The sequence below is a fragment of the Ursus arctos genome, unplaced genomic scaffold (genome assembly GCF_023065955.2).
Source record: "Ursus arctos isolate Adak ecotype North America unplaced genomic scaffold, UrsArc2.0 scaffold_14, whole genome shotgun sequence".
Classification (NCBI taxonomy): Eukaryota; Metazoa; Chordata; class Mammalia; order Carnivora; family Ursidae; genus Ursus; species Ursus arctos.
Window position 1 is genome coordinate 57,752,134 of NW_026622808.1, and position 12,208 is coordinate 57,764,341.

At 38.6% G+C, this 12,208-nt stretch overlaps 1 protein-coding gene across 8 annotated transcripts in view; it reads left to right on the forward strand.

Annotated features, from left to right (window-relative positions):
- Positions 1-12,208, forward strand: part of LOC113256632 (contactin-4) — an 877,814-nt gene that overhangs the window by 847,319 nt on the left and 18,287 nt on the right. For 4 of the 8 annotated variants that reach the window (XM_057311888.1, XM_044385021.3, XM_057311887.1 and 1 more), the window contains 2 exons: positions 4,895-5,070; positions 9,682-9,802. In XM_057311888.1, coding sequence (XP_057167871.1) covers positions 4,895-5,070; positions 9,682-9,802 — 297 coding nt within the window. The remainder of the gene's footprint in view (positions 1-4,894; positions 5,071-9,681; positions 9,803-12,208) is intronic. The other 4 variants (XM_057311891.1, XM_057311890.1, XM_057311889.1 and 1 more) reach the window with 2 other exon arrangements.

Sequence of the window (12,208 nt, forward strand, 5' to 3'; positions counted from 1 at the left end):
CATCAGTCTTCAGAGGGTCATAGGCTTTATCTAGCCTGGCTGGCCTTCAGTGTAACCTGACCTACCTTCTCTGACAGTGCCCATCTCTGCTTGAATACTTTTAGAAATGCTGATTCACATTCTCCTGAGGCAGCCCATTTCCCTGTTGATAAGGTCAGATTATTGGAAAGTTCTGTCTTATACAGAGCCAAAATATACCTTTTGTACCTTGTACTTTGGACGACGCAAAGTAAGTTTAATTCATCATCTGCCTATAAACCCTTCACGTATTTGAAGACCGTGCTCATGTCTCCTGTAATTTCTCTTCCTTATGTCAAACATTTTCAGTTATTTTAACTGTTATAGATTTATTATGTGCTTCACTACTCTAGATGCACTAATCTGCCAGTGAATCCAAGAGATGTTCCTAGCCAAGCTGTGGTCTCATTAATGCAAAATACAATGGGATTTTTACCTCTCTAAGATGGAATGCCACATGCTATTTGTTTAACTTAAGATTGCATTAGCTTTTTGGGGCAACTTCACAAACCCTGTTGACACTGAGATGTTCAAGTCTTTTCCACGTGAGCTGCCAATCCAGTCTTCTTCTCGCCTGTGCCTTTGTAGCTGATTTTTTTAAGTGTAGTCTTTTGCCTTTATCCCTATTATATTTCATACTAAGTGAAAGAATTGGTCCAGCTTGAGGTCGTTGTGAAATTTGAATTTCATCTCATGTTTAGAGTATTCCTTTTATGTGTGTTTTATGCAGAAATGATAGATATAGTTCATCCAACACAGGTTTTATTTTTATTCAAAAAATGGGACCAATGCAGAGAGTGGAAATTCATTCCCAGGATGCAACCTCCAGGTTTATTGTGGAAATTAATCTACCATCTTTGTTGTGGCATTTAACTACCATTAAAATAGTTCTCTGGCCATTCCACCTTGTGCCATTTCAGGTGAGCTGTCAGCTCTTTGACTAGCTCCTGTTTTTGAAGAATCCCATTTTTAAAGTTCCATCTATAAAAATTAATATAAAAAAGAAGACACAACGTGACTCAAAGGCATAATCAAAACCATTACAGTAAAGAAATTCACTAACAAAAGGAGATGTATACCTTCTGTAAATGAAGAGGAATGAAACACACATTAAGTACTTTCCTGATAGTCATGAAGTGAATACCCTGGCACTGTGAGTGAAGGTATTTACCAACTAAAAGGAAGGGTTTGTATTGTATAGGAAAAGCAAAATCAAAATAGAATTCTTGTCCTGTGAACCCACAGGTACTTGTTTTTACAGATAATAAAAGCCCTAGTTCAGAAAGCTTTTCCACCAACAGGGAAAGTCAGAGGATAATATGACTTAGATAGTAAGTATTGTAATTTATGCATCAAATTGTTGACCTAATCATTAACAGAGTTGTTAATAATTGTCTCTCTCTCATGGTTGTCGTGCTCTCGAGAACAAAGCACTTGCTGTACTTTCCGTCCTCAATCTATTATAGAAAACAAGGTAGAACATGATTATTTTTTTTATTTTATCCTGGGAATGTTAAACACTGGGTAAATGTATACATTTTAAGCATCAGTCCTCTGGAGTTCTGAATTTATCATTCTCTGCGGGATGAACCAACCACAAGCAGAAAAGTTTAGGGGTGTTGTTGGTCATATTTATTGTTGGTATTTAATTACATCCAAATCCAGACATCAATTCACATCTCGAGTCCTAATTGCCTTTGAGAGTTCTATGCACAGAACAATAGCTGGAGTGACTCTTCAGAACAGAAGTCGTAAATATAGGTTCTTCCTGATCTTGATGAATTAAAACCCAAGGAGGGGAGACAGTTTTGTTTTGAAGAAGCCATCTGTTTATTTGTGTACAGCGTTGGTATTCAAATTTAAGGAAATTAATCAAGTAAAAAGCATCAGAATTCACAACACAGAAAATAGGAGTACTGAACTGGCATGCAATTTGAGAAAACCAAGTAGATAATAAGGTTTCAACCTCTTTAGTTTAATCTTCTCTAGTCCCAAGGAGACCTCTCTGGTGTGTGTATCCTGCATGACTTGCTTTGCATTGATTCTTGCTACTTCAGGGCTCAGAACATGAATTGGTGACAAGCGCTAAGTTAATGAATTAGCAGCTGTCAGCACAGACCGTACCAGCAAATCCTTGATTTAGAGAACTTCTCTGGTTCTTGGTTAACAGGCAACTGAGTTCACTAATAATAAAATCTGTCCCCACTCCCTACATGTGCATAAAGGAATGAACATTTCTTCGGGAAACAATTGTCAATTAAAAATGTGAGCCAGAATTACGAATGACTCTAGGCTTTGGTATATGTGCCAGCTCCTTGCTGCTCACCCAGAAGTTGTCAGGAGATAGGGAGCCAAGAGTTGTTAAGGACTTGAGCCTGGACATCTGACTCTGCTCGCAGAAGTTTGACGTGTGAGCTTAGAGCTAGAGCCAGAATTGGATGCATAAAGTCATCGCTCCTTTTTACCTTGTAAGGCAGTAACTTCATTACTCTTGCAGTGAGACCCTCTGAAACTGTCTTCACAGCCTTCTCCGAATGTCTTCTGCATTTAAATATCTTCAGTTGACTACACGTAAGCAAGAGTACAAATTGCTATATAATGATGCCCTTAGACTTGTTCTCTGGATGATTTGTGAATGGGCATCATGTTTTCAGCTAAATGAAAGGACGCAGCTCAGCACAGTAGGTAGTTCCTTTTAAACACTCTTAGGCATCAGTTTCCCTCAATCATTAGGTAGAGATGTTTACAATACCTATTTGTTAAGAATAAATGAAATAATCTACGTAAAGTCTTAACACGGTGTCTGGAATGTAAGGGGTTCAGCTACTTATTATGAATGTTTCTATTCCCTCATTCTCTTTTCTATCTCTTTTGGTACCAAGACGCTGTCATCCATATAACACACGCTACACGCTTGGTGGATAAATCAACAAATGAATGTTCTTTAAGATAAGAATCTAAATTGTGAAATCAGTAGACAGCCAGTTAAAGGAGAAGTAGGCAAAATCTTACCGAATAAAAACCATACACACATGTGATTTTGGCCAGGAATTATTCGATCCAGTCTTCTTTCGATAGATGAGGAAAATTTAAATTTAAAAGTGAGAATTATTCTAAAGTGTTTTGTTCTCAATTCCTTCCCTCATTAAAAAAAAATCTTGATCTGTATTTATACCTGCAGATCAGTTAATCACTAGAGCAAATTTTGATGATGTGATTTGTAAAAGCCTCAGGTTTTAAAATAAAGGATTTTCCCTCCCATTATCTCTTAGCTGGCAATACTTGTTTTTACCTTCTCTTCTCATGGATATCACTCGTACAACAATGACCAAAAGCACAGCAATCCATTTATGATCTTTTCCTAGTTTTGGAAAACAGCAAAAAGTATATTTCACTCCAAGCTAATAATCTGTTTATGGACACAGACTTTCCTTTTCTAATGACTTGAGATGTGTGCTTTCCATAGTTGGATAAAAGGGCAGAAAACTCTTTTAAATACTCTCTTTAAAGAGGACATTTTTGTATGCGTTGTTGGAAAGTAAGACCCATCAAACACGTCCTAAGAGACATCACTTCAAAATTTTCAGCTGAGATTTTAATCGAGGAGATACACTTAATAAATATTTATATACCCCACAGCCTGAAATACAATCTGTGACTATGGAAGGGTATTAATCAATGTTCTTTCATTGTTTTGTTTGTTTTTGATTTGTCTTCTTTGTTATGGTTTGTTTGGTTGGTTTAGTTTAATTTCGTTTAGTGCAGAGAAATTTCTGGAATATGGCTGAATTCAGAATTTCATTCTTTGGGTATTTTTATGACCTTTATCTTTAACTCAAATTTCTTTTCACCATGTATTCTGACAACATTTATGAACCATGTTGCAGTGAAAAATAAAAGATCATCGGCACGTGAATGTAGGATTAGTGTTTATAAACTGTCTCAGCTAAACAAGCCCATTTCATTTTCAATTAAAATCATAATGTAAAGGGTGAATTTAAAAGCAAATTAGTACTTATTTTAAAGATGTAATATTCATATGCAAATATATATAATTTTGTCATGAGTTTATTACAGCATTTTTATATTTATTTAAAAAATTGCTAAAATGTCTTTGTTTCAAGATGGTTGAGACTATAAACTTAATAGTACATTATGCAGATTATAAAAATGTGTGGATAAAGATATAAACCTATATTATATTAACTAGAGAAAAAAGGGAAATCATATGTGTATCATGTTTACAAGAATGCAAAACAAAATAACTGAAAAAAAACAAAACTATAAACCAAAAAGACAGAGGGAAATTATACCAAAATAAAAAAAGATGTTTTATCTGGACAGTAAGGAGAGTAAGTAGGATTTGTTTTGTTTTGTATTGATTTTTTGGTCTCCTCTTTTAACTTTCTTAAATTTCCTAAATTTCCCATACTAAAAACATTTATCACTTTTATAATAAGGGGGGGAAGCCAAAAACTCCAAATTAACATGGATTTCTCCTGTTAGTATTCAACTGAATTACTGCTTTCTAGTGACACTGGGGAGATACGAAAACCTTTTTAAAGAGGCAATTTCTGAGCAAGCTGTCAGAAGTAGGCCCTTCGTGAATGTCTTCAGAGATCTAACCTCAGTGCTCCCCAGCTGAGTTTTGTTGCTCTGTGAAGGTTCACATAATGAGTGTTTTCATCTTTTCATATTAAAAATGACCTCCTGGCCTGAATCTCAGCTTCCCAGATGACTAAGGTTTACTGGTCACAGCCTAGGAAAAAATAAAGCAAAACTACTTAGTATTTCATCCTGCTCTTGGATTCTATATTTTATTTCCATACAAGCTCACAGTCTTTGTTGTTGGTTTGCCTTTGTTTTCACCCTACAGATCCAACAAGGGTGATGGTACCCCCTTCCAGCATGGATGTCACTGTTGGAGAAAGTATTGTTCTGCCATGCCAGGTAACACATGATCACTCGCTAGACATCGTGTTTACTTGGTCATTTAATGGACACCTGATAGATTTTGACAAAGATGGGGACCACTTTGAAAGAGTCGGAGGGGTAAGTATTAATAGCAAACTATCTACAGGAAATTTAGTATGCAACTGAACTTCCGCAAAGTGACTCAACTTGTTTAGACTAATTTGAAAAGAAATATAAGGTTATTCTTGATCATCTTGTTCCAACACCTTATTTTAAGAAATTCTTGGTTAATTCCTGCTCCTTTTTGCCTGATCATTGTGGCCCTACTTACTGAGTAACCCCATTTGGCAGTTCTCTTCATCCCCACAACAACGCTATAGGCTAGTTATTCTGAACTGCATATGAATGAGGAAACTGGAGCTCAGGGGAAATGCATGGCTTGCCTTGGCCTCATATCCCTAAACTGTGGAACTCAGCTTTAAACTTCAAATATCCGGCTCTGTGCCCCACGCAGTACCATATATCATAGCATCTGATTAAGAAAATATGAGGACAGTTTACTTATGTGATTTTAGTCTGCTGATTAAACTCCCCTTGGCTCTTGTGGAAGTCTCATCATTGTGATATTAGGGCTCTCTTTCTTGAATCTGAAAGCCTGATCAGATTATTTATTATCTCCAGGTAATTTTGAATTCAAATGTTTGAATTTTCATAATGCCTTCCTTTCCATAAAAATACATATTACCATTGAATACACACCAAGATGAGGTTAAATCTGGAAACAAATTTATATCTATCACAATTGTTCTCAAAAAAAAATTTTTTTACCCTAATACAGCCATACATTCCCATTAGTAATAAAGATTCACTCTGGCTGCCATGCTCATGGAGGGGTCCAACCAAAAGAAAGACAGCAGAAAATAAAAATGAGGCCATGACTTGAAAAAACCCTCCCCATCTCTCTGCCATAGGAATCTAATTTGCCCACTTCATTTTGCCTCCCCTTCCCCTTATGTTGAGAATAAGTGGGCTAAAGCTTATAAAATAATTCATATGATATGTTGAGGGCCTGTTTTCCAATCAACTATAATACTACTCCTTCATTACATTCTTGCTGCCTTTCTCAAATAATGTCTCTCACGGAACACCAAGAATGATCTGAGCATTTTCTCAATTTTTCCAAAGATCATATACCACTGGTAATATTTTAGATACATAGAAGTTAGTTTATTACATCTGTGGATGCCTTGGGTCACGAAGGGGTCTGTCTTGGAATCCTGGTTGAGAAAGGCTGGACGAAATTGCCAATATTAAGCATTCTGGACTTCTTTGGTATGATTCAGCTTAATAACCAAGCGGGAAAGATATTAATTTCACAAGGGCATTGAAGATATTAAATACCTTCCGGTCTAGAAAAGTGCATAGCCCAATGCCTTCCACAAAAGAAGTACTTGATAAATTTTAATAGTTGTACTAATTGAAGGAAGAGTAACATTGATTTTAATAACAGGAAAGTATAAATTGAGAAAACCTTCATAGATTACACAGAATATTAGTTTTCATGCTAAGACCGATGTCTTGGCCAGGACAGATATTAAAAATATTATCTCCCAGAGGCGCCTGGGTGGCTCAGTTATTAAGAGTCTGCCTTCGGCTCAGGGCGTGATCCCAGAGTCCTGGGATCAAGCCCCACATTGGGCTCCTCCGCTGGGAGCCTGCTTCTTCCTCTCCCACTCCCCCTGCTTATGTTCCCTCTCTCGCTGGCTGTCTCTCTCTGTTGAATAAAATCTTTAAAAAAAAAAAAATTACCTCCCAGAATGGCACAGGCACCAACCAATTAGAACAGCTGTCTGACCGATCAAAATAGATGCCCTAGCAGTCAGACAGATGTGGATTTTATGTGGACCTGGCTGCATGCCAGCCCGGGCTGAGGCACGGGTGGACACACCCCTAACGGAGTCAAGCACTAATAACCACCTTTTGTAGAGAGTTCTATCTGTGGGATCACTTTCATTAGCCTCTCATATGGAAAAGCGTGTCTCTTCTGTGAAACTCTTGCTAACACCAACCAATTATTGCTCAGAAGGGCAAAATTCAGGACAGCACTACAAATTGTGAGAAGTAAGTGTATTAGTCACCAGGATGTTTAATGTCTATAGAGGTAGAACTTGTCAGCCGAAGAGGTAAGGAAGCAATTCTGAAGTCAAGCCATTTCACAGCTTCTGCTCCCTGGGTCAGCGTGGTGGAAGGGATGCTTGGTAGAGCCAGCCTGTTGGCGGTTTTCAGAAAAGCTTCCTTGTCCTTTGACAGCCTCCAAGTGCTCCGTTAGGAACAGAGCAGCCCATAGCAGGAAAAAAGAAGCTGGTGCTGTTTTGTTCACTTTGGTAGGAACACCAATATAGATCTCAATAAACTGTTTGATCTGGATGACTTCAAAGGAAAAGAGAAAGTCAATTGTGGTCTCCTTCTGTGAGACTCTTACCTCAATCCTGACTTAATTTTTTTTCTTTGTTTCAGTTTTACTTTAAAAACACAACTCTGGTCCAAATCTGTAAATAAAGACAACACATTCTATTAATACATTGCTGTACTCTGAAATTTCCAAGCTACAGCTAGTTTATTCTGACTTTAAGCCCTTGGTGAATAAAATGGATTATTAATATAGTATACCCATTTCTTTAAAAGAAGTATGGCTTTCCACCTTCCCTGCACATGCCTCCTTGTGAGGCATATTTTTTTGTTTAAACCTATACTCAAGAGTCCTAACCACGTGAATGTCTTAGGTAAAGAAGTATTGATGATGATGATGATGATGATGATGATGATGATGCCTTATATTTGCAAAGCACCTAATCATTTATCAAGCACTTTCATGTCTATCAGCTCTTGAATCCTCACAGAAGCCTGTGGAATAGGGTAGCAATTATTATCCTATTTTACTGAGCAATTATAAGACTTGATTAGTAAATAGAATCTGAATGAGGGGGGCGCCTGGGTGGCACAGCGGTTAAGCGTCTGCCTTCGGCTCAGGGCGTGATCCCAGCGTTCTGGGTTCGAGCCCCACATCAGGCTCCTCTGCTATGAGCCTGCTTCTTCCTCTCCCGCTTCTTCCTGTTCCCTCTCTCGCTGGTTGTCTCTATCTGTGTCAAATAAATAAATAAAATCTTTAAAAAAAAAAAAAAAAAGAATCTGAATGAGAACCCAAGTATTATAAATAAAACAGCTTTCCAGTGTAAAAAAAAATCACAGCTCTCCTTGAGTTAGATTTAATAACTTTGACATGACCACTCATGGTCATTAATAATACCAATTTAAATTTACTCTGTGCTTCCCAGTTTTCAGGATTTCACATACACATACACTCTCATTTGATTCTCACAACCTCGCCCAGTGGGCAATGCATCCTTCTTTCACAGGTCAGTAAACTAAAACCCAGAGACTTACATGAAATCGCACAGCAGGGATCAGCCCAAGACACCTGAGTACCTAACCATCAGCTCTCCCTTCACTGAATGCTTGAGCCTCTCTTCTAAACTTATTTACAACTATTGGCAGTTCCAGGTTTTCCATTGTCCCGGATGGATTTGTGATACGTTGCTCTAAAACAAAGGGAATTAAGTACACATTAATTTAGATTGAGAATAAGGTCTTTCCAGATGATAGAATGGCCTGACCTTGTGGGTTCACATCCTGGCTCTGCCATTTTTTGGCTAAGTGACTTGAGGCAAGTCATATAACTTCTTTGTGGTTGAGTTTCTTCACCTGTAAAGGAAGGATAACAAGAATGCTTACCTCATAGAACATGTGAGTATTTAGCCTGAATATATGGCTCCCATATTTAAATACTATTAAGCATTATCCAACATTATTGTCATTTGGAAGAATAACAACAGGGCCAAAATAACCTGTTATCTTGTCATCCATGTGGGGTTAGAAGTAAGCATAGCTTCCTGAAACTGACCTCTAGGGGGCACTCATACGCAAGCCACCTGTTCCCCAAGCTTTTGATTAACAGAGCTGTGAAAGGAAACTCCAAGGTGTAGCCATGTTCTTAAGTTAAAATGCCACCTTTGTGATAACCTGTAGAGGCATCGTCTCATAGTTATTAAAAGTACCATACTGGTGAATGTGTAGAAATATTTCTAGGGCACATAGAAATCCATACCGGGATGTAATCAGTCCTGTTCATCTGCTAATCAAATTTGCATGTGGCATTTCAAAAACAAATTAGCACATTCCACACTAGGTGATGCTAGATTTCCTTGGAGAGTGTGATCCTCATACTCTTTTGGTTCAAAACTGGGAGCAATCCAAATGCTGGCTGTAAGAGTTGTGCACTAAAATGCAGATGCCTCCAAATGTGGGCTTGCCTCCCCTTTCTAAATACAGAGTTCCAAAGTATTGGAATGCCAGTGAAGGCGGCAGGTTGAGGGCATATCTGAAGAAACCCACAGGACTAGATCAAGAGCCACCTTAAGTAAGTTTAAGTGCTTCCGACATGGGTGGCAAACTGCTCCAGAGACCCAGAGAAACCAGAGACCTGAGGTCTTGTCCAAGGTGTGTTCTGAAAGTGTTGGTGTTCTTATCTCTTAGGCAGGCTCACATATTTTTAATAGGCCATGGCTTGCATCACTAATGTTTTCATCAGCCAGTGTAAAATAAATCCATTAGTCACAGTGTCCTTCATGTGATAATGATATTTAGAGCTCATTAAAAAGTAATTGTAGCCACTTTCCCCTACTTTATCAGCAGGATTCAGCTGGTGATTTGATGATCCGAAACATCCAGCTGAAGCATGCTGGGAAATACGTCTGCATGGTCCAAACAAGTGTAGACAAGCTCTCTGCCGCTGCAGACCTGATTGTAAGAGGTATGGGAATTTTGGTTTCTGTACTTGGAATACTTTTGTGATATCTACTCCTGCACAGATTTCTAAAAACCTCACTGGTTTAGAATTCTGGAAGAAAGTCAGATAGAAGCTGAACATTGTAAACGGTGGTTAAATAGAGATACAGAAGTTCTGTGTATCTCTTTCTCATGGGGGGGTCACCAGAAAGTGCAGAGCAAATCCAATTACTCTGTACTGAAAACAACTCCTGTGAGTGCCCCGAGTGCCCCAGTGAATGGCTGTTGTAGTTGATAGGACCTTCTAGAATAATTTTGGATTAACACAAGCAAATAGTTTAAAGAAGGATCAAACTGTGCCTTTTGATGTCTCATCGGGGCTAAGCCAAATTAGTGATTTAGGGCACTGATAGAACCATGGCTTCAGAAAAATCACCAGTTTTTCCCCGTTCCCTTTTTTCCCTGAAGTTAATAGTTCTATCCAGTTCTTAAAATATGGCTTTAGAGGGAAACACTTCCTGACTGTCTGGGGTGTAGTAAATCAGCCGGCAGTTCATGGGGAAACTGACATTTGTGAAGTTTTCTTGAGTCCTACCAACATGGCCTAACTTCACCCTAATGGCTCCAAAGGCCCTGGCTGAGCCCCATGGAACCAATTTATAAAGCAACAGTAAATGGAGTTTTAACAAATATTTTTATATTGAAATTAAAGTCTTTGGAAACCAGTGAACGTACCAGAATCAAACTGACGCATGCTCGGAGCTTTCCTAAAGTGTTGAAAGTGAAGCCGAATCAGAACTTCGAAATAACCTCATGGCTAGCACCTCCTACCTCTGAACCCTAACCGTTGGTGTTTCGGTACTTTTCGGCCAGCAGAACCTTGAGAGCAAGAATACAAAACTGCAGCAGAAATTAGGTGTGGAGGCAGGGTGAATCTGAGTTCAGGGGGAACAAGGTATTATTGGAAGCAACAGACTTGTTGCTAGGCTGAGGGGGGAGATGTGTGGGAGTCAGCAACTTAAATTCATTGTCAAGAGAGGTTAAAGAAAATAGCTTTTCCATCCCGTCTGCTTTCATTCCTCTTTAAATGGCCTGCAGAAACCTTTCCGTAATGCTACAGATAAGAGCCAGATAAGAGCAAAAAACTTTCAACCTGGGTTGAGCTACTCATTAAATAACTTAGGGAAACGTGTTTATTTCTATTTTAAAATACATGAGAGCTGGTCTGCTCTTCCCCTGGGGACAAAAGAATTCTGTTGCCGAAAATTTATCCTCTATTTAATTAGGATAATGTTCAGATCAGCAGTTTAAACACCAATAAATTAGACTAATAAATATTTAAGTCAGTAATACTTGAAGTTCTTAAATGATATTGTATACTTCATTTCACAGAAAATAACATTAAATACCAAGAGGAATTTGCAAACTCAGTCTAAAAGAAAATCTAGTCTAATCAGTTAATAACGCCAATAAATTAATATGCCATTTTAAACCATAATCTTTCGTTTTATTTCCTCTAGCTCTGCCCTTGCAGCTTTTCTGCATATTACAAGGAAAATGCAGAAACGCATTTCACTGCCCTGTAAGAGATTTTTGTAAAGCTTTGAGTCTTGGCTCCAGCCCCCTTGATTCTCTGATATCTACTTTATTTAGGGTATAGCCCACTACTGGCAGGTAGAAAGGCCCTTCTTCACTGGGAGAGAAGCTGAGGCATTGGTCTCACACCAACGTTCCCTCTTCTGTTGCCTTGACCAAAACATCTGTGAGCCCCCGACCATGTGAACATTTTGTTCAGAGGATAAACATTGGCTCATTTTCTCATTTTGAAAGAGGGACCCAACTTCCCCAAGACAAAGTTGGCAAACATTCTGTGAGGTCCTATCTCCACACCGGTGTGGTCAGTGGCAGGAGCATACAGAGCAAACAAAGTTGTGAAAGTACCATTTTACCGCCAGTGGCCAAATTCATACCACCCCTTCATTTTCCTTTACTCAGCTCCCACAGTGGGCTCAGATAATTCCTATCAGTTTAGTTCATTGAGGAGTTTCAAGGGGAACACTTTTCTACTTATGGTACTTTGATTTTAAAGAGAGCATCCATTAAAATGGGGGTTGGGGTGGGAATCTAGGATGAGAAAGCCAGTGAGAAAAAAAGATGATGATGTGGTCTTCTGGACTCTATCTGGTTAATCAGGGTTGCAAAGACCAAGGTTTGCCTCAGCTCTATCCAGGTGGCATTAGGCTGGCATGCTGAAATGTCACGACGGAAAATTAATCAGTTTCAGCATACAGATTTCCAGACCTTTCATTCAGGAGTAGGAGGGAGAAGATAAATTTAGTTTCACCTGTGGGTCTATAAAAATGATTTTTAAAAAAGGAAAGAGAAATTTAGGGCATCCTACGAAGGGTACAGGAGTGAATCTCAGAACAAA